This window comes from Scylla paramamosain, chromosome 6 (assembly GCF_035594125.1).
Source record: "Scylla paramamosain isolate STU-SP2022 chromosome 6, ASM3559412v1, whole genome shotgun sequence".
Classification (NCBI taxonomy): domain Eukaryota; kingdom Metazoa; phylum Arthropoda; class Malacostraca; order Decapoda; family Portunidae; genus Scylla; species Scylla paramamosain.
Window position 1 is genome coordinate 31,865,292 of NC_087156.1, and position 23,932 is coordinate 31,889,223.

General features: G+C 38.1%; 1 protein-coding gene across 2 annotated transcripts in view; it reads right to left on the bottom strand.

Moving 5' to 3' along the window:
* LOC135101606 (uncharacterized) overlaps positions 1 to 23,932 on the bottom strand; it is a 30,069-nt gene that overhangs the window by 5,302 nt on the left and 835 nt on the right. Inside the window, exons 2-6 of one of the 2 annotated variants that reach the window (XM_064005780.1) lie at positions 21,770 to 21,894; positions 16,305 to 16,360; positions 9,387 to 9,565; positions 9,087 to 9,193; positions 3,508 to 3,745 (exon numbers count right to left, since the gene is read on the bottom strand). In XM_064005780.1, coding sequence (XP_063861850.1) covers positions 3,508 to 3,745; positions 9,087 to 9,193; positions 9,387 to 9,565; positions 16,305 to 16,360; positions 21,770 to 21,889 — 700 coding nt within the window. In that variant the 5' untranslated portion in view covers positions 21,890 to 21,894. Of the gene's footprint in view, positions 1 to 3,507; positions 3,746 to 9,086; positions 9,194 to 9,386; positions 9,566 to 16,304; positions 16,361 to 21,769; positions 21,895 to 23,932 lie in introns of those variants that run through there. The other variant, XM_064005781.1, reaches the window with a different exon arrangement.

Genomic DNA, 23,932 nt, shown 5'->3' on the forward strand with positions numbered 1-23,932 from the left:
ACGCACACACATACACACACACACACACAAATATGGACATAACAAAAGGAATCCAGTGCCTACTATAGTAATAATCTTAAAAAACATTGGCACCTAAAGTGTAAGCAGTTAATGGCATTATTTTTACTCCCTTCAATTTTATCATTATCATTACAATCTTATCATCCCCAGATGGTAAGGAACAGTCACTCATGGGGTGTACTGTAGTGAGCCACAATACTATTCCTCTACACCAGGGGTCAGTGGGGCTAAGAGTGTGAATGAAGTCAGTGAATTGTCAGGTCATGCTGAAATGAGAGAGGTGAGGTCGAGGTGAGTAGATGAGGGAGTGGAGAGGATGGTAGGGGACAAGATGAGGGGATTAGGTGAAGTAAATGTAGATGAATTGTATAAATATTTCGTAGATAAAGTTCATACAGGTCAGTTAGCAAATATCCCATATAGAACAATAAGATCACAAAAAAATGACCCTAAATGGATGATTGCTAGGTTAAAGCATTATATAGAGTGTAAGAGAAGTATATATAAGAGATTAAGGGCAGGTGAAGAAGTTTTAAGGACACAATATAATGAATTAGTTAGAACAGTCAGGAAGTTAACGAGGAAAGCTAAGGACAATTATGAATTAAAGGTAGCCAGTCAGGTGGAGACGGACCCCAAGGGATTTTATCAGGTATACAGGACAAAGAATAAGGATACTGTAGGTCCATTAAAGGCAGCAGATGGGGAGCTGGTTAGTTCTGGGGAGGAGATAAGTAAACTTCTGAATGATTATTTTTTAACTGTCTTCACCCAGGAAAACATGCAGGATATGCCAGATAGTGAACAGGTGTTTAGAGCAGATGAGAATGAGAAGCTGACAGATATTTCCATAACTAGGGAGATAGTGGAACAGGAGATAGATAGGCTAAAAAAGTTCAAGTCACCAGGACCTGATGAAATATATCCCAGAGTACTTAAGGAATGTAAAGAGATTATTAGTAAGCCGCTAGTTTCTGTCTTTAGGAAATCACTGGAGTCGGGTGAGATACCAGTAATGTGGAGGCAGGCTAATGTAGTACCCATCTTTAAGAAAGGAGATAAAACTTTAGCGTCTAATTATAGACCTGTCAGCTTAACTTCAGTTGTAGGTAAAATGTTAGAGTCAATAATAGCGAGGAACATTAGGGAACATTTAGACAAACATAACTTGATAAATCAGTCACAGCATGGCTTCATGAAGGGGAAGTCTTGCCTGACAAACTTGTTAAGTTTTTACAGTAAGGTGTACGAGGCAGTAGATAATGGTGATAGTTATGATATCTTATATCTGGACTTTAGTAAAGCATTTGACATGGTACCCCATCAAAGGCTCCTGAGAAAGGTTAGGGTACATGGGATAGATGGGAAGGTGTTAGGCTGGATAGGGTCATGGCTTGGTAGCAGGCGACAAAGAGTGGTAATAAACGGCTCGAAATCCGAGTGGGGTCATGTAATTAGTGGGGTGCCACAGGGATCAGTATTAGGGCCATTGTTATTTCTAATATATATCAATGACTTGGATAGTGGAATTAGTAGTGATGTTAGTAAATTTGCGGATGACACAAACATAGGTAGATTAATTAGGTCAGAATCGGATGCCATCGCCTTGCAGGCTGACTTAGATAGAATGAATGAATGGACAGATGCAATTTAATGCAATTTAATATCAATAAATGCAAAGTGCTTAGCGTAGGTAGAGGAAACCCACACAATAGGTACACATTAAACAACCAAACTCTGGTAGGTACAGGGTACGAGAAAGATTTAGGAGTTATAGTTAGCTCTGAACTCCGTCTAGGGAAACAATGCATATAAGCCAGAAACAAGGCAAATAAGGTACTAGAATTCATTTTTAGGAGTGTTAAAAGTAGAAGGCCAGAAGTAATATTAAAGTTATACTTGGTGCTGGTGCTGGTGCTGCTCAGACCTCATCTAGACTACGCTGTGCAGTTCTGGTCCCCCACATTACAGGAAAGATATAGGTCTATTAGAATCAGTACAGAGGAGAATGACTAAAAGGATACAGGGGATGAGGAGCATTCCTTACGAGGCAAGGTTGAAGCTGTTAAATTTACATTCTCTAGAGAGACGTAGGTTAAGAGGGGACCTGATATAAGTCTTTAAGTGGTACAGGGTTATAACAAGGGAGATGTAAGCAAAATTCTTAGGATCAGCAACCAGGGTAGAACAAGAAATAACGGGTTCAAGCTTAAAAAATTTAGGTTTAGGAAGGAGACAGGAAAAAATTGGTTCTCAAATAGAGTGGTAGATGAGTGGAACGGACTCAGTAATCATGCAGTTAGTGCTAGGACACTAGAGAGCTTTAAGAGAAGATTAGACAAGTTTATGGATGGGGATAACAGATGAAAATAGGTAGGTGTGTTTCATACAGGAACTGCCACGTGTAAGCCTGGTCGCTTCTTGTAGCTTCCCTTATTTCTTATGTTCTTATGTTCTTATGAAGTGTGTATGAGTGTGTGGGATTGCTGGCCTAGTATATAGATAGATAGATAATAATAATGATATTTATTATTATTATTATTGTTATTATTATTATTATTATTATTATTATTATTATTATTATTATTATCATCATCATCATTATCTACCATTTTTTTGCATAAACATCAGTTTTAATATTTATTAGTATTACATTAGTTACCAATAGGGCTAGGAGTGTGAATGATATGTGTATGAGTGAGGTGCTTTATCTGAGCCACCCTGTGTGGAATTGCCAGCCTGATATAAAGTAGATTATTATTACACACACACACACACACACACAAACTGGATAAATATGGTTATGGAGACAGGACAAAATGAGCTTTGGGTCATGCCCTGCACAATACAACCAGGTACACACACACACACACACACACACACACACACACACACACACACTTTTACTCATGGTAAAAACCATTACATTACTAAGTCCTGAGAAAGCTTACACTAATGTAAAAAGTTATATCAAAATGTGTAGCTCCATCACTTCAGCAAATAAATATATAATTTTGAAGATACTTTCCAATTTAGGGAAAAAGTTAAATTTTTTGGTGTTTAATGAAGTTGAAATTATATGAGCTGGGCATACCAAAATAGGAACCATTGTCTGTGCACAAAAGAAATAGGTATACATGGAAAAGCATGGAGTGAGTTGTGGATACAATGATCATACCTGTGGTGTTGGCATCAAGCTGGCTAGCTGTTGCCATATCTGCTGCTCTTCACATAGTAAGCTATAGATACATAGTTCATTATATGAATTTGGGCTCTATTTGCACTCATGGTAATAAATTATGAAAACAACACTCCTGATTCATCCAAGAAAATTTACAAGGATTGGGGAGAGCTGTCTAGGGAAATTAATACCTCAAATCAATAAAATTATACTTGAATTATTAATGAGTTATGGCTTTTTAGTACAACACAGCATAATGAAAGCACAAAATTATGATGGTAAGTAGGGATGAAAAAGTTAATTACCTGTATACAGCATGAGAGGTAACCAGGTCACATTTTTCAAGTTGGAGCTCTGAGTACATTTTGTATGGATGAGCCATGCACTGTAAACAACCACCATTTTGTCCTCAACTTCAGTTTCCCCTGGAACCAGAGATGACACTTCTAGCCATACAGCATCAACAACAGATGACTGCCAAGAGAGGCAGGAGGTAACACTGAGTTTAACCTTCACCAATGGACTTGGGTATGCTTCCAACACCTGCAATCAGAAATTAATTCTTAACATGGCACAATGTGGGGCCAAACATCACATATAGTAATTAAAGCAGCTCCCAGTTTAATATAGCTAAAATTTAATGTAAAGATGATAGGTAATCCCTTTCTCACAAGTAAATATGAATTAGAAGCCAACTGCACAGACATACACTTATGTAGCACTAATAGAAGGTAACTTTTAACAGCCTAAAAAAAAGAAACATTTAAAAGTTTACTGACCAACCCAAAATCACACAATACTGATTTAAAAAGTACATCAACCAATCAAAAGACAGCCATATTGTCATCTGTGTCTCCAGTCAATATTCCTGGTGCTGTTACCAATAAAATTACCATAGTTGCCACAGGCCAAGCTGACCTAGAAGTCATGCCATCTGCCTCCTCTTTTGGTATAGCAGCTGACTAATACACTCATAATGTTCTAGTAACTTCCCTAATATTCATATCAAAGATGTTTCCAATGATTTCATTAATTAGCTTTGCCCATCAATAAGAAAACAATCGATATCAAAGTATTAACCAGTGAGAGAAAAGATGTAGAAACAAACGAGTATCATTTACATAAACTGACCCGTGACAGTCAATTCATGGTACTGGAGATGTAGTGCATTTCAAATTATATGATAAATAATATATCTGCTTTTACATTTCCTTTCAAAAGCATTAATGTTTTGATATTATCATTGCTTTGTATTGATATTGTTGAAAATCAGCTCAAGGATACAGAAACTAAAAATATCTTAAATATAAAAATTTGATAAAGTGGCAAGAATAACATGAGTGCACCAATCAGCTGTCCTGCTGAAGGAAGGGAGGAGGCAGGAGACGTGGCTTGTGGATCTGCTTGGCCTGAAGCAGCTATTGTTTCCCACATACAAAGAAATCCCAAGAACCAGATTTCAGTCAAAATTTGCTCTTCACTACAAAAGAGGAAAAAGACAACTCTCTTCCTTGACACAAAACTACAAGCACCTAATTACACACACACCCTTCACTCAAAATTCAAAATTATCATGGCGACTCCTACACCAGCCTCGGAGTCCCCATCTGGGGAGGAAACCACAAATGTCCCCAGGTCGGACTGCTCTTCTGGTATCGACCCTAAGTGTTGACACCCACCTCAACTTTTTCTTCATTAACTTCTGCAGCATTTGCAGGCTTAGATCTAATTTTCAATCAGTAGAAAACCACCTCTCCTTTACTAAATCTCATCTTCTTTTCCTCTCTGAAACAGGTGTCTGAGGCAACTGACAGTAGCCCCTTTTTTGTTCCCTCCTACTTTCTCTATCCTCATTTTCAGTCCAAAGCTGGATGTTGCATATACTCGTATGTATGCAATGACTTAGTCCGCTCTTGTGCCCACACTCTTGAATCTTCCAAGTCTTCCACCATCTGCCTATGACTACAGAGTCACTCTCATACTAAATTTATCTGTGCTGTATACCTCTCACCTAACTCCTCTGACTATGAGAAATTCTTTGACTATTTAACTTCCAAGGTCAAAGACATTCTGACTCTCTTCCCTTTTGTGGAGATCTCCATTCTTGGAGACTTCAGTGTTCACCACCAGCTTTGGCTTTCCTCTCCCTTCACTGACCATCTTGGTGAACTAGCCTTCAACTTTGCTATCCTCAATGACCTAGAACAATTGGTGCAACACCATACTCATATTCCTGACCGTCTTGGAGATATGCCCAACATTCTTGACCTTTTCCTAACCTCTAATCCTTCTGCTTATGCTGTTACCCTATCTTCTCTGTTGGGATCCTCCGATCACAATCTCATATCTGTATCTTGTCCTATTGCTCCAATTCCTCCTCAAGATCACCCTAAGTGGAGGTGCCTCTGGCGTTTTGCCTCTGCTAGTTGGTGGGACCTGAGGAGGTATTTTGCTGATTTTCCTTGGAATGGCTACTGCTTCTGTGACAGAGACCCGTCTCTGTGTGCTGAGCACATAACAGAGGTGATAGTGCATGGCATGGAGGCATACATTCCTCACTCTTTTTCTCGACCTAAACCTTCCAAACCTTTGTTTAACAGCCTGTTTTCATACTATACAATATAGAAAGGTGGCCGACAAAAGGTACTTGAGTCTTCCATCACCAGAATCTCATGCACTTTATATTTCTGACTGGAACCATGCCAAGTCTGTTCTCAAATTAACCAAAAACTCCTTCATTAACAGTGTCAAAATTTTTCAAGATCGAATTCCCTTTGTGACTTCTGGCATCTAGCCAAAAATATCTCCAATAACTTTGCTTCTTCTTTCCCTCCTTTATTTCAACCAGATGGCACCACTGATATCACATCTATCTCTAAAGCTGAACTCTTCACTCAAACCTTTGCTAAAAACTCTACCTTGGACGATTTAGGGCTTGTTCCTCCCTCTCTTCCACCCTCTGACTACTTCATGCTACCAATTACAATTCTTCACAATGATGTTTTTCCATGCACTCACTGGCCTAAATCCTCGGAAGACTTATGGACCTGATGGGGTTTCTCCTATTGTTCTCTGAAAGTGCGCCTCCGTGCTTGCACCTTGCCTAGTCAAACTCTTTCAACTCTGTCTGTCAACATCTACCTTTCCTTCCTGCTGGAAATTTACCTACATTCAGCCTGTTCCTAAAAAAGGGTGACAGTTCTAATCCCTCAAACTACTGTCCAATTGTTTTAATTTTCTGCCTATCTAAAGTTTTCAAATCTATCCTCAACAGGAAGATTCTTAAACATCTATCACTTCACAACCTTCTATCTGATCGCCAGTATGGGTTCCACCAAGGCCGCTCTACTGGTGATCTTCTGGCTTTCCTTAATGAGTCTTGGTCATCCTCTTTTAGATATTTTGGTGAAACTTTTGCTGTTGCCTTGGACATATCAAAAGCTTTTGATTGAGTCTGGCATAAAGCTTTGATTTCCAAACTACCCTCCTACAGCTTCTATCCTTCTCTCTGTAACTTCATCTCAAGTTTCCTTTCTGACCATTCTATTGCTGCTGTGGTAGACAGTCACTGTTCTCCTAAATCTATTAACAGTGGTGTTCCTCAGGGTTCTGTCCTGTCACCCACTCTCTTCCTATTATTCATTGATGATCCTCTAAACCAAACTTCTTGTCCTATCCACTCCTATGCTGATGATACCACCCTGCACTTTTCCACATCTTTTCAGACATCCAATCTTTAAGGAAGCAAACAGTTCATGCAGGCAAGCCACATAATGCCTGACTTCTGATCTCTCTAAAATTTCTGAATGGGGCAGAACAAACTTAGTATTATTCAATGTCTCAAAAACTCAACTCCTCCATCTACCAACTTGACACAACCTTCCACACAACTATCCTATCTTCTTCAGTGACTCTCAACTGTCCCCCTCTTCTACACTGAACATCATAGGTCTGTCCTTTTCTTATAATCTAAAAGTAAACTGCAAACTTCACATCTCATCTCTAGCTTAAACAGCTCCTATGAAGTTAGGCATTCTGAGACGTATCTGCCAGATTTTCTCACCCACCCCCCCAGCTGCTAACTCCGTACAAGGTCCTTATCCATCTATGTATGGAGTATGCTTCACATGTCGGGGGGAGGGTGGGGTTCCAGTCATGTCATGTTCCACCCTGTCTTTTAGACAGGGTGGAATCAAAAGCTTTTCGTCTTATCAACTCCTCTCCTCTAACTGACTGTCTCCAGCCTCTTTCTCATCGCTGCAATGTTGCATCTCTCGCTATCTTCTACTGCTATTTTCATTCTAACTGCTCTTCTGATCTTGCTAAGTGCATGCCTCCCCTTCCCCTCATGGCCTTGCACAAAACTTTCTTCTTTCTCTCACCTCTATTCTGTCCACCTCTCTAATGCAAGAGTTAACCCGTATTCTCAACCATTCATCCCTTTCTCTGGTAAACTCTGGAACTCCCTGGCTGCTTCCACCTTCCTATGACTTGAACTTCTTCAAGAGGGAGGTTTCAAGACACCTTTCCTTCAAATTTCGACTACCACTTCAGACCGTATTTGGGGACTGACATGTCAGTTTTTTTTTTAATTGGATTTTTGTTGCCCTTGCCCAGTGTCCCTCCTAAAAAAAAAAAAAAAAAAAAAAAAAAAAAAAAAAAAAAAAAAAATACAAGATGATAGCCCCAACCTAACCAGGTTCCTTGCCATTTTAGACTTTGTTCACTATTTTCTTGTTTTAGAACAATTTTACTGACTTATCTATATATCAGGTTGACATCTCTATAATGTAGTTAGCCACACAGCGTAGTGTAGTGGTAAGCATGCTTGGCTCACAACCAAGAAGGCCCAGGTTCGAATCCCGGGTGCGGCGAGGCAAATGGGCGAGCCTCTTAATGTGTAGCCCCTGTTCACCTAGCAGCAAGTAGGTAAGGGATGTAACCCGAGGTGTTGTGACCTCACTGTCCCGGCGTGTGGTATGTCATTGGTCTCAGTCCTACTCGAAGATCAGTCACTATGAGCTCTGAGCTCTTTCTGTAGGAGAATGGCTGACTGGGTGACCAGCAGATGACCGTAGGTGAATCACACACAAACACACACACACACACACACACACACACCTAGGAATAAATAAAAAACCATCCTTAGCCGGTGGGACTGAAAAGGAAGACAGGACAGAAATTGGATATGAAAACATATAGTATGGAGGATGAAGGGCTTCCAAGACTGAGAAGGTGGAATGCTGCTGGCTATACTGTCCACAGACCCATGTAACTAATTATCACTACTGTCCTCACCTCACAGAGTCTACAAGGACTTACTGAGATTATGGCCTCTTGATGATCCTCCAGGAGAGAGAGAGGCCAAAGAGATCACAGCTCATCTGCCACACAGTCTACAGGTTTGTCATATGAATGATCAAACTTACAATGAGAGTAAAAACTACTTATTTATTTTGTAAATAACAAGTTCAAACACCAGCCTGCTTCAGTATAATAAATAAATAAGTAAATAAATAAATAAATAAAATTTTTTAAAATATAAAAACTGCAGATGCCATTATTTTCCTGCCAACTTCCTTGAATAACAGTTCATTCAGGTGGGAAACCCATGGATCTGGCAATCCTATAGGAAGGTGATGGACCATGGCCACTTTTTCTGGTGGTGGTATGAGCCAATGACAGACAAGTGTGAATGTGGTATAATTGAAGATAAAATAGAAGGAATTGGAGGAAAGTTAGTGACAGGAGAGTTACATGCATTTGCACTGCTTAAAATGTAGATGAAAGAGAAAAGTGAGTCTAAATTTGGAACATCCCTTGCAAAGAGCTCCTTAGAATAATGATGATTAAAAACGAACTTAGCTAGAAAAGATTCACTTACCTTACTTTTCAGAGTTTTCTGGTATTTTGTTCTTAGTTTCTCATCTTTATACTTGAAATTAGTCATGGAACTAAGGTTACACAACTTCAAGGATCTCTTCATAAGTCCTGGAAAAAAACATGGCAATTTGCATCTGTATAAAGGATATCTTTTCAAGACAATCAAAGTATTCAGATTTAAATAATCACCACAAATCCACAAATCTTCTGATTTACTCGTACATGATGTCAATATGACTAAGCATACTAAATCATGCCTAAAATCAGAAATTATGTATTTCCTATCTGTTTCTTAACATACCTTTAAGATCCTCATTCCATATTTTTGCATCTCTCTTCTTTGCAGAAGTTTGGCCTGAAACTCTATGCCAAGGTACAGTTTCCAGCCTAGGTGTCCTATAGGATGTAGTTCGCCCAGATTTACCAGGTGTCTTGGTAATCATACTCTTTATTCTTGATGACTTCAAAGTAGATCTAATTCTGAAAAAAAATTAATGGGACTTTTTGAGCTAAAATTGATATATGAAAAAACCAGCTAAACAACTACTTCTTCCTAAAGGTGGACAGAAGAATAATTCCCCTAAGTATATACCATATTTGCTGGCGCATTAGTTGCACCTTTTTCTTAAAAAAAGTATGTAATAATTACTGTGCATCTCATGCGGCCCAAGTACAGATGCCTAGGCCTTTAGGTGTGGAGTTGAAGCAGCAGTACACTAAACACAAATATTGTTACTACTAATAATACTAATAATAAAATTCTCTCTTTCTCTCTCTCTACCTCTCCTTTCCCTTCCCTTCACCCCTTTCCCTGCCCTCCTCTTCCTTCCCCCTCGCTTCCCTCCTTCCATCCCACCCACCTACTCTCTCTCTCTCTCTCTTTCTCTGTCCCTCTCCTTTCCCTGCCCTCCTACCCCCTTCTTCTTCCTTGTCCCTTATCTCCAATAGATAGAAAGGAGGAGAGGTGACAGGGAGGTTTGAGACAAGACAAAAGAGGAGGGGAAAGGAAAGGAAAAAGAGGAATGAACATAACCAGGGAAGGAGGAGTACATGGAGTAAGGAAGTGGAGGAAGGGTGAAGGAGGAGAATGGGAGGATGGGGAAAAGTAGAAAGAATAAATATAAGCAGCAAGGGTGAGGAGTGCGTGAAGAATTAGAGAGAGGGAGGAAGTACTGAGAAATAAGTGTTCTCTTTTCCTGTCCTTCACTTCTTTTCATTTTTCTCTCTCTCTCTCTCTCTCTCTCTCTCTCTCTCTCTCTCTCTCTCTCTCTCTCTCTTACACACACACACACACACAGAGAGAGAGAGAGAGAGAGAGAGAGAGAGAGAGAGAGAGAGAGAGAGAGAGAGAGAGAGAGAGAGAGAGAGAGAGAGAGAGAGAGAGAGAGAGAGAGAGAGAGAGAGAGAGAGAGAGAGAGAGAGAGAGAGAGAGAGAGAGAGAGAGAGAGAGAGAGAGAGAGAGAGAGAGAGAGAGAGAGAGAGAGAGAGAGAGAGAGAGAGAATGTACTTGTATGCAGCCATAAGAAGGCTTGAGACAGAAGGAATCTCAACTATATGGAGGGATTTGTCCTACAGCTGCCAGGTACTACATTAACACCCCTAGACCTCACCTCCTAATCTAGTGAACAAGTACAAATAAAACTGAAACAAGAACTAATGAAACTGATACAATTATACACTGAATGACCCCAACAACAATGAAGCAATGAAATGCTGATAAACTAATTGCCTAATTTCATATCACCTGCTTGGCAACACAATCTCCATCTGCTGTACAAGTCTCAATGTATTTTTTACCTTGCATTTTTGTCTGTTTTTTTGCACAGTGGTGTGGTTAATAATAAAAGAAGGCTTGAATGTTTTGTTTGGTCTACCTATATACTCGTACATAGAGGTAATTGTCATGCTTACAATATTTACTGTCACAAAGCCTGCTTAGTAGTTGCTTGAGATGGGTAAAGGTGGCTTATTTGTGCATTTTTTTTTTATCTTTATCTTTTTAACAGAGAACAGCTTCAGAAAAAAGTTAAGGGAGGGTCTAAATGGATCCAGGAACAAAACCCCCTTAACTTTTTAGTAGGAAAAAGTTTTCTGATTTGATATTTCAAAATGCAATGCATGTCACAGGAATACAACCCTATCATATGTCAGTATATGCTTGTACCTTCTTATAATGAAAATTAATTATGGGCAGGCTTCTGTAAATCCTATTTTATAATTGTACAATAAGATGATCTAGCCAAGACAATATTCATGATAATCCTGTGACACCTCCAGGTGCTGCAGCACTCAGTTTGAGAAAGAATGAAGTAGGGTAAAATAGGTGGAACAAAGGTAAAAGCAAATATAACACCATGTGCTGTAAAGCTGCAGTAGATGCATAAAGCTGGTTATTTCAAAGACAGTTATCATTAGAATTGCAACATTATAACAAGAGCAACAATATGAAATTAACAATAAGTTACAGGGAGTTGAAGTGAATAACTTTTTACTCTCTTTTAGAAACACTGTCAGTGGGAGTCCTCTTCCACCAGAGAAGAAACATACCCCCATACATAAGTAAGCAAAACCATACTCTGCATCTGCATAGGGAAGAACTGAAGATTCAAAGAACATTGAATTTCATGGAAGATAATTTAGTAGGAGCAGAGTTGAAATTTCTAAATTAGGTTTTTTGGTGATAAGCTCAAAACCCTTTAATGTACAAGAGAGAGAGAGAGAGAGAGAGAGAGAGAGAGAGAGAGAGAGAGAGAGAGAGAGAGAGAGAGAGAGAGAGAGAGAGAGAGAGAGAGAGAGAGAGAGAGAGAGAGAGAGAGAGAGAGAGAGAGAGAGAGAGAGAGAGAGAGAGAGAGAGAGAGAGAGAGAGAGAGAGAGAGAGAGAGAGAGAGAGAGAGAGAGACTTGGAAATCTGTCTCTTGGTGCCACATAGAGAAACTGTTTCCTACCAATATTTAGAAAAAAATAAATAAATAGATGATAAAATTTCTCTAAGAGACCAGGTTATTATTAATAATTTATTAAGTAATTGCATTTACTGTTGATAGCACTTAGGCTAGGGCTGTTGGCAACCACTGTAGGAACTATTTGACCTTAACACTGATCCAAGTGTCTCCCAGCTGGCACACAATCACAGAAAGATTCACTAAATATAATTATAACTAACTGGTAGCTTAGTTGTGGTTAGGGCTGGCTAGGATTGGTGGTGAGTTGAAGTCAGTGGTGTTCCAGGCCAGTAGTTGGTCATGTTTGCGTAGCTAAGACAGCTTCCTTGAGATGGTTCCAATGGTTCCAAGCTTCTAAGTTCTTAACTTAGTGAATTCAAGAAACTAATACTGGTAAAGCGATGAGAATGCATATTAATAGGACTTTTTAAGGTGGCTGGTGGCTGACAACTGCTACTGAGCCAGGCAGACTCACTGCCTTGTGGCTTCCCAGCTCGCCACGTTAGAAACAAAAGCTATTTACAATTTGTACTCATCTACTTCCCAATTTATTTATAACAATAAGTAACACTTAGTTTGTACTAGATTAACCTTGATTACTCCTTAATATAACTTTACAATTTATTTACAGTGGAACCTCAGTTACCGAACGACTCTCTTTTTGAACAAAAATTTGAACTCATTATTGCTTCAGTTGTGGTACCTTAATTTGATTCTAGAACAAAGGTACTTGGTTTCAAATATTAAAAGACAGCAAAAACTGTTGTTTATTACTATTTTATAGTTTCTAAAAATATTTAATTAATTTTTATATATCTGGAGGAAAGACACAGAGTGTAAGACAGTAATTCAAAATCTTTGAAATAACATAAATGTGATCCCGTTGAAAAGCCTCAATGTAAACAAATAGTTTTTTGGTGCTCAGGAGTTATCCTGAGCCATGGCTCTTGGTGATCCCCAGTGCCATCACTACTGCATAACTGCATTTTACCAGTAGCATTTCCCAGCAGCAAAATATCCAAGTGTTATGATCATCTTCATTTTGGTGATAAAGAGGGTTGCTCCTCTTTGTGTCCCTCTGTAAGGCTTCCCTCACTAGATCAGTGACAGAGAATACCTGCATGGTCTAAACAGGGCCTTCTGATGAGTTCTGTGTCACTAAATTCATTCAATACATCTTTTCTGAATAAATAATTTGTGAGCTGGAAATGTTGTGAAGCAGCCATCTTGGCTGTGGGAGTGTCTGTCATAAGCTGCTAAGACAGAGTAGACTGGTGTCTGGGAACAAATTAATCCATTTTACATTAATTCCTATTGGGAAAATAGTTTTGGTTTTCAAACATTTTGGATTTCACAGGGCATTCAGGAATTAATCTAGTTCTAGAACCAAGGTTGCACTGTACATGTCACAACACAAACCAATAACACATAGAAAATTTGTGCACGATACAAGTGGAAAATTTCCACATCCTGGGGCCGTCCATCACCTGAATCTATATTCAATATGACCACCTGAGATTAAATTTCCTTCACTTCTCTTATGATCTTTGAGATTTTATTTGGGGTAGCCTGGTCCGCACCTCAGTATCTGTTCTCTCCTGAACCTGGGGCAACCCTCTGGGTCTACTGATCTCAAAAGGGTTGATCAGGGCAGGCTCAGGGGAGCACTCCAGTGGAATTAGTTTATTTATTGTTCTGAAAGTCCTTTGTCCCTTTACCATGATTTCGGCCATTCTAATGATACCATTCTTATCAGGATACAATTTTAATATCCTAGTTAAAGACCAAGTGGAATGATTCTGCTCCGTCTTTAATAATACAATGTCACCTTCCTTAAATTTTCGACTAGCCATAGAATTTCTCATAAAGACTGACGAGATATTCTTCAGACCAGTATTTATCCCACCTCTGTAAGTTTGTTTTTTTGATAACTCTCTCTCAAATACTGGGACCTATCACCTAAGGTATGGTCTAGGATATGATCCTCCACCTCGATGGTTGGGAATGGTTTTAATCATCTCCCATATAAGAGATGAGATGGTGTTGCTGCTTTCAACTTTATGTAGGTGTCATATAAGTAAGTGAGAGGTTGGTTGTTGACTCTGGTCTCAATTTCTGCTACTATTACTCTTAATTCTTTGAGATCTAATTTGGATCAATGTAGCATTTTCTTTAGGCAGTTTTTGACAAGCTCTATCATTCTTTCTGTGAAACCATTCTGCCCAGGCACCCTTGGAATGATGAATTTCCAACGGTTGTAGCCTATTTGTTAGTGTTTGTTGTACTTTTGGATCATTTATAATATCTTCAATAAAGGAAGCTGTTCCTACAAAGTTAGTAGCATTATCACTTATGATGAGACATTGACAGGAACGCCTTGCTGCAAAAATTTTAGACAACTGCAGGAAGGTCTCTGAACTAAGGTTTTTGGCCACTTCCAGGTGGATTGCTCTTGTTCTGGCACAGGTGAATAAACATATATATAAAGTGGAACCTCAGTTACCTAATACCTCCCTTTTTGAAGAAATCAGTTTTTGAACAAAATTTTGAACTCATCATTGCTTCAGTTGTAGTACCATAATTTGGTTCTAGAACAAAGTTACTTGATTTCAAATATTAAAACACATGGTAAAAGCTGCCATTTGTTTACTAATTTATAGTTTCTATAAATATCTACTCTGTTTTTATATATTTGGAGGAGAGACACAGAGTGTAAGACAGTAATTCAGTCTGAAATAAGGTAAATGTGATCCCGTTGAAAAACCTCAAAGTAAACAAGCAGTTTTTGGTGCTCCGGAATAATCCCAAGCCACCTGTGGCTCTCTCGATGACCCTCAATGCCATCGCTACTGCACAATTGAATTTTTCCAGTAGCTTTTCTCAGCAGCAGGATGTCTAAGTGTTATGATCACCTTAATTTTGGTGGTAAGTGGGTTGCTCTTCTCTGTGTCCCTCTGTATGGCTTCCCTCATTAGATTGGTCTAAACAGTATCTTCTGATGAGTTCTGTGTCACCAAGTTCATTCAGTACATCCTTTCTGGATAAATAATTTATGAGCTGAAGATGTGAAGTAGCCATCTTGGTTGTGGGAGCATCTGTCATAAGCTGCTGAGACACTGTAGACTGGTGTCTGGGAATGGATTAATCCATTTTACGTTGATTCCTATGGGGAAAATAGTTTCAATTTTCAAACATTTTGGATTTTGAACAGCATTCAGGAACGAATTAAGTTTGATTACCTTCTTTGGGATGTCACCCTCACCTGTTATTATAAGAGCACCTGTGTAATCTGCACCTGTTGCTTCGAAGGGTCTACATATGCTTACTGTTTATGGAGGTAGGTTTTTGGGATCCTAGATATGTTACGGGTCTTGCCTCACAATGTCAGCATACATTACATTCCTTCAGGAAAGTTTTCATTACTTGATGCCCTTTAGGTATCAGTAACTTTACCTAATTTGAGCTAAAGTGTCCCCCATTCCTACATGTAAAGTTATTCTGTGTGCTTCCATTATGATTAATATGGTAAGGTGACTCCCCTTTGGTAACAGGATAAGGTGCTTTGTTTCATATGACAGCTCAGCCTATTTTATTCTACCCTGGCACTTTATGATTTGTTCATCATCCAAACAGAGCCCAAGATTTTTTAAAAGCTTAATCTTATTTTTGGATCCATCACCTGGTGCCTTATGGATGTCTATTAAGAATTCATGTTGTTGTTATTTGATCCAAATTTTAGACTCTAGTTTAGACCCAATTTCTGAGTAATGAAATGGAATACAGTGGCATCTCGGGTTATGCCCATCCTGCCCTAGATAAACCTTAATTATCCCTTAATATATCTTTGCAACTTATATACAAGTCACAACACAAACCAATAATGCATAGATATTTGTGCATGATACATGTGGAAATTTCCACAATCAAGAAAAACATGAGAGAGTATCAGCCCTTGTAGAAAGCATCCAAGTTTATAAGGAGAAAAGGTATTCATATAAAATTCATAATGCCATTTGTTCAGTGTAGCATGCCCCATTATATTTTAACTATAGAATGAGAGCTGTTTACATCATTGAAGTTAAACTGAAGACTTGTTTGGTATACCAATGTGAACATATTTTGAACCTGTCCATTGTTTTTGTTGAGTCCAATGTAATCTGCTGAACAGACTACTTCCATCATGGTACCAATGTTAATTTTTCCTTCTACAATAAGTCTCTGCCATATCCACACATGCAAGACACATTAAAATTACTGAAATGTGATTTATAACTCACCTCCCATAGTTTGAAGCTTGTTGTGCTGGAGTCTGATTTTTTGTTGCTGTCTTTTCCTGCAATATATCATACCGAACATTAATGTGTGCATTATTATAATTAACTTTCAAACCCACTGTCTATATTAACAAAGGTGGTATGATGTCTTGACCCAAAGATGGAAAAAGGTTGTCTGGCAGAATGCTATTTCATTTAACCTTAAGAACTTTCATACTATGATAACTTTTAAAACCTTACAAATAAGGTTCAGACAAGTTGGTCAGTCTAAACCACCTGTGTTGACATGGTGAATGCTGTAAATCATGCTCATCTATCAAGATCCTAGATAAGATACTCCTTTTACTCTTATAATTTTGCAACACCACATGCTCTTCATATAACTAACCTACTTCATTTATTTGTCAGTTTCTTGCCCTTAGAAGATTTGCTACATAAATGACAAAGTAGTCAACATAGTGGTTAAGGACATAAAAGTTTGTTGCATCATAAGGATATTTTTTATATGAAATAATGATATCATGGAGGGCACTGTAAATGTTTGTCCCTCTCTCTCTCTCTCTCTCTCTTTATTTACACATACTACACAAAATCACACACACACACACACACTTATATATATATATATTTATATATATATATATATATATATATATATAATATAATATATATATATATATATATTATATATATATATATATATATATATATATATATATATATATATATATATATATACACACACCATACACAAACACACACATACAGTGGTACCTCAAGTTACATACTTAATCCATTCCAGGACCCAGGGCACAACCTGATTCAGGTGCAAGTCAGATCTTCATTTCCCAATGAAATCAATGAGAAATTAATGAATTCATTCTAGGGCAAAAAATCTAAAAAATTTCCTCTAATATCACTCTATCCTCTAAATGGATATAGAATGGTAGCAATATGAGGTATCTAAAATATAAAGATCATAAAGTAATGTCAAAGTTATGATACATATACTTTTATCTCTCTCTCTCTCTCTGACAATGACTATGACCACTTCCTGGCTCAGGAGTAATCCCAAGCCACCTGTAGCACCAAAATCAAAACCCCTCATATTTTGCAATGATTTCCTTTTTTCAATGGTTATCACACTTTTTTTTCTTGCCATCACTTGCACTAGCACTTTTAAGTAAGTCGGTTTGGGCATATACCAGGGCAAGCATAACCTGAGGTGTGCACACCCATCTGTACGCACGCACTCCTGCATGCGTGCATGCACGGCACACACACACACACACACACACACACACACACACACACACACAGAGAGAGAGAGAGAGAGAGAGAGAGAGAGAGAGAGAGAGAGAGAGAGAGAGAGAGAGAGAGAGAGAGAGAGAGAGAGAGAGAGAGAGAGAGAGAGAGAGAGAGAGAGAGAGAGAGAGAGAGAGAGAGGAGAGAGAGAGAGAGAGAGAGAGATGAGAGAGAGGAGAGAGAGAGAGAGAGAGAGAGAGAGAGAGTGTTGTGTGTACCAGAAAAAAACTGCTCCTTGTAAACCCATCTTTAAGGACAGATAACATGGGACAATTTTTCTCCAGGTTGATTAGGTTTCCTCAGCTGATGATATAAACAAATTAATTCTGCATCTATTTTCCAAAATTTAAATAAGTAAATTTATATACATTCTTTACTTATTGCATACAGTACAATGATACAGTCAATAGTTATTACTGAAACACTTTCCAACACTGTTCCTTCTATTTTCAATTTCATTTTTGAAAGCTGTTCTCATTTGACTAAGGAAAATTACCACCCACTGTTGGAAGGTGGCTGAATCTAGACCAACAGAGTGGTTCCTTGGGTTGGGCAGCACCTCAACAATGCACGATTGCATTTTGCTTCTGGCAACACATTCCTGGGCAAAACTCTCTGCAAATCATCCCATGTAAACCCGACTTGAGATTTTTTTTTTTTTTTATGTAGGAGGGACCCAAAAAAAGGCCCCCTGAGTTGCCAGTCCCCAAATAGAATCAGAAGAAATGGTAAAAAATTGAACGATAAGTGTCTTGAAACCTCCCTCTTGAAAGAGTTAAAGTCATATGAAGGTGGAAATACAGAAGCAGGCAAGGAGTTCCAGAGTTTACCAGAGAAAGGGATGAATGATTGAGAATACTGGTTAACTCTTGCATTAAAGTGGACAAAATAGATGTGAGAAAAAGAAGAAAGTCTTGTGCAGTGAGGCTGTGGGAGGAGGGATGGCATGCAGTTAGCAAGACCAGAAGAGCAGTTAGCATGAAAATAGCGGAAGATAGCAAGGGATGCAACATTGTGGCAAAGAGAAAGAGGCTGAAGACAGTCAGTTAGAGGAGAGGAGTTGATGAGAAGAAAAGCTTTTGATTCCCACCCTGTCTAAAAGAGCCGTATGAGTGGAAACCCCCATACTCCATACATGGAGATAATGACACTCACTATGAGAAGGATGGAGTTTTGAAAAACTTAAAGGAAATTTCATTAGCTTAAATTATTTCATGAAAAGTGTAAATTATGTATTGTACAAAACTGCATATTATCATACTGTCATACACACTTCATATATTTTTTATCTAATAGTATGCTAAATTACTGTACGTGTATGATAATTATCATACTCGTACACCAGGGAATGCTGAGTGAAGCTAGTGAGCCTGCGAGATGGGTGGAGTCTGCACACAGTGTTGCTAGATTTGATAAAATCAGTTTCTAATCAGGCCACATTTTTTTGTCGCAAAAAATAGTCCCCTTGCTTCTGAAATCTAGTGTTTCCCATGTATGCAGTTTCCAAGGTTGACTGTATATACAGTGGAACCTCAGTTACCAAATGCCTCCCTTTTCGAACAAATTGGTTTTTGAAAAAAAAATTGAACCCATAATTGCTTCAGTTGCTGTACCATTATTCAGTTCTTGAAGTTACTTGATTTCAAATACTAAAAAGACAAAGCAAAGTTGCTGTTTATTACTTATTTACAGTTTCTACAAATATTTCCTTTGCTTTTATGTATTTGGAAGACACAAAATGGGTAAGACAGTAATTCAATCTTTGAAATCAGGTAAATTTGATGTGTTGAAGAACCTCAAAGTAAATAGTTTTCAGGTGGGTCAGGAGTAACCCTGACCTACCTCTGGCCCTCTCAATGACCCACAATACCATCACTACAACACAACTGCATTTTCCCAGTAGCTTTTTCCCAGCAGCAAGGTGTTTAAATGTTACTATCAGCCTCATTTTGGCAGTAGTTGATTTTCACAACAGTCCTCCCAAATAACCCCATAGTAATTTTTGAAACAATGTTCAGTATAAGAGTGAGATGCATTGAGTAGGGAGTGGAGCATGGGGCAGACCTTCACTCCTCAGTTCCCTACTTCCCCCTCCTTTCTTTTCTCTGCTTCCCTCCCTATCCCTTGTCATGTGGCAGGCTTGGTTGGCAAACTGTCTTCCTCATTCCTCACCACTAAGTAGTGATCAGACAACCAAATGAGACAGACATGGAGAAGCATGTGGAAGCAATACTATAGGAAGGGCATATTTGTAATAAATCTACAGGTGTGATAATCATCTTACGAATTACTATATTGGTTATTATTATTTGGCCCTGTAGGAGGCCATGATATGGGCAGATCTCAATACTGTTTGAGAGGGAGTGAGTTAACCAGTAGCTTGTTACTCCTGCAGTGTGTGAGTGGTGACTCCACATGCAGATCTAAATCTGTCTTGACATCCACTGTGTTTTTGTACAGCGTACTAAAGAGAGCAGACACCTGTTTTCTCCCCTTTACTGCCAAGGCACAGTGTACCATTGTGGGTTGTGTGTGCCTGATTGTCGCGCGTGTTGTGACCTCCTTAGATACTACTAATGCCCAGGACTGCAGTTGTGATTGTCTGGTATTAAAGGATCTTATAGTATTTGTTGCTGGGCTAAAACTATTTAATTTCTTCCTGGATTTCCACCAGCATTTCCGGAGGTGGGAATCTGTCTTCTGGAAGACTGTAAATAGGCTGTTCTCTGGCCAGAGTGTATAATATCTTTGCTGGATGTGGGTGGTTTCATTACTGTGGGCGGTGGTCCAACGGGGTATTATACCTTATTTTATGCATTGTCCATAATGTATGCTCCCTAGCATATGGCTAGTTAGTCCTTTCTCAGCTTGGTGGGTTAAACAGGGTAATGACCTATTGATGCTTGTAGTTGTTGGTGACCAACAAATCAGTGATTTGAATGATGCACAAACATTTCATATTTGGTGAAAGGTTTAATTCTGGAACATGCAGTTCAGTGTTTGTCGGGAAAAATGTGGTAACATTGTATTCCTCTGTCCTGCACTTATATCTGAGTCAAACACTAAAATACTCTCCATAATCTCATTATTTAATGCCTGAAAAAATCTTTATGATACTTGCAACAGGCTCTTTGTCTGTAACTGAGTTCCCAAAACTTAAAGAATGTGCAAACCAAATTTTACCAAAATACTGGATTACAATAAAGTAAGGATGTATGAGTTATTAGTAAACAAGAAAGGATCATGAAAAATAATAAATAAATAAATAAATAAATATACAAATAGATTATTTTTACATTTTCTTGACATAAATGTTATTTTACAAGTATAGATCTGAAAACACAAAATCATGTAAAAACAAGCTGTAAATAATTCATCATAAATCTGTGGGCTCATAGGCTATATTTACACTTGTACATAAGGCATATACATTTTCACTATTACCACCACACAGATTTTTTAGATGTTGCACTAAATTGACAGTCTTGTACTTCTAGGCAAAATTATCTCATCACCCTTTCAACTTTACTTGGAGGCCACAACTATCTTGAAAGAAGAAATCCTTACAACTTTAAAAATAAAAATCCTGATAATCCAAAACACTATTCCTTAACACCTTAAATAAGAGAGAGAGAGAGAGAGAGAGAGAGAGAGAGAGAGAGAGAGAGAGAGAGAGAGAGAGAGAGAGAGAGAGAGAGAGAGAGAGAGAGAGAGAAAAGAATAGTTCTTAAACAATTAAACAAAATTTCATTATTTGAAAGTATTTTGGTATAATCACATAGAATATGGTAAAAAGAAAATATCAATAATCTATCTATCTATCTATCTCTATACCAGGTTGGCTGTCCCACAGGGGTACCCCATGGCAGGGCTAAGAATAATGCTACTGTATTCCCTGCATGTTGTAAAAGACAAGTACCCTAAAAGGGATGGAGCAAGAGCACTAGGAACTCCCTCTGTATTTTGTTTCTATAAACAGACAAGTCAAAACATAATAATAATAATAATAATAATAATAATAATAATAATAATAATAATAATAACAAAAATAAAATAATAGTAATAAAAGTAAAAATAAGGCTAAGAATAACAAAACTATCTGACAAAGGTTAATGATAGAATAAATAAAAAAATAAAATAAATAAATAAATCATGTGACTTACCACTGGTCTAGGAGTTTCCTCTCTGCTAGTCTGAGCACTTCCTTGAGATGCAGAAATATTACGCAATCTCAAGGAGGATCTTGACGATCTTGGTGTCTCAGATTTTCTCCTTGATGTCATTTTTCCTGAAAAGGTTGAAATCATAAGCATGCTACCAAAATAAATTATCAGCACATTTAAAAAATTTATCTAGAGGTAAACCAACTTTTTTTCGTATGATAGCATGCACACTACGAGGCTAGATTGGAAGAATACTGCCACTATATTTTCAATATAGTTGCAATAAAAGATGAAAGAGAGATGGATTGAGGATGTTACAGATTTTCTCCTTTGTATTTTCATTCTTGCAGTGAGACAAAGCATGATTTGTCTCAGCAGGTACACTTATATATAAGGCAAGAAGCTAATGCATGGCAGTTAGCCAAACTTTATAGGCCTATGATGGTGGGGTACAGCCTCCCTGTTTAGGTCCAATGTTTATGAATGTTAAGTTAGATTTAGTTTTGAGAAGTATCTCGTAGTCATGTGACCAAAGGATTGATGTATAGCAGTTAGTGTGACTTTTGGGAGATCCAGTGTCAAAGTGCCCAGTTATTAATTATATGTACTACTTATTTGTTTTTCTACTATAAAACCATCACTTTCTCACCAGGTCTGTAAGCCTATTTTGTAAAATGAAAGATAAAAGAAAATGGAAGTAAATAGTGTCTGAATCTGGTTATTTACAATAGACTGCTTCACAGTAGCCATACAATCAATGAGATTTACCATTTTCCAACCCTACTATTACTTTCTGGAAATTATTTCCTTTCTCAACATACAGTGATAGGACAATCAAAACTCACTAAAATCCACTGAAGCCTTGATCATCTTGGCCTGACTGGCAAGGTGTTGCTATCGTGTTTCCACAAGTGTCCTGACAGATTTGAACTCCAGCAAAAGCCACTCATGACCACTATATTCTCCCATAAGATAAATTTATAGGCCTAAAGACATACAATCTTTCTTACCAGCCACTAGTGAATAAGAAAAAATAATTAACCAGAGGAAAACTGGCCATGTCACTTCCTGGTTGAAGGGGAACCCCATGCATAATGTCATCTCATTTGATCCAGAAGTTTGACAGTGATTTGTGTACAGACAGTCACAGAGAGAAAGAGAGAGAGAGAGAGAGAGAGAGAGAGAGAGAGAGAGAGAGAGAGAGAGAGAGAGAGAGAGAGAGAGAGAGAGAGAGAGAGAGAGAGAGAGAGAGAGAGAGAGAGAGAGAGAGAGAGAGAGAGAGAGAGAGAGAGAGAGATTATACAAGTGATTTTCAACAAAGTTAATAAATTTATTCAAAACACACCAAAATCCACTCAAAAAATAATAATAAAAAAAAGTCCACCAGTATGAGACCAGTGTCGTGATGTACATTTACCTTTTTTTAGCATAGATTTTAGGAAACTGAAATCTATTGCAAATACTGAAAAAGGTTGGATAAAAATGTAGATTACACATGGGTCTGTTTCTCAGAAAAAGCTGGATTCTTTTCTGCTTAAAATGTGATGCTTTTCCAAAAGGAAATATTTTTTTTACTGTGCAAACCCCATAGAAAACAATATTTTCTTAAATTTGTCATAACAGTAACAAATATAAAGAAAATGCTTATTTCTATGGTTTGCAGTAAAAATAAACTATCACCTTAAAAAAAAAAAAAAAAAAAAAAAAAAAAAAAAAACTGAACTTGTTCCTTGTAGTAAAAAAAAAAAAAAGTATAAATCAAAGTGACGTACACGGTCAGTGACTGGGTGCAACCACCTACCTGTCTCGACTAGTCTCCAGCGTACACCGCCCTGCCCCGCCACACTCCGTTTTAACAACCATTTATTGCTTACAAAACCACACTTAATCTAACCAAACCACACCCAACCTAACCACACCAAATCTAACCAAACCTAACCACACCTAATCTGATCAAACCTAAACACTGAGTGTCTTTATCTTTGCATTTCTGTACAACCTCTTCAAACATCAGAGAACAAGAGCCACACACCATCCTCAATGAAAGACAAGTGCAAGATTGTCCTGCCTCCACCTGTTGACCACTTCAAATTTGAAATTTGCTGCTAATGATTGCTGAATGGTTAATGCAAGACAAATGAACACACATCCCTGCCCTTCATG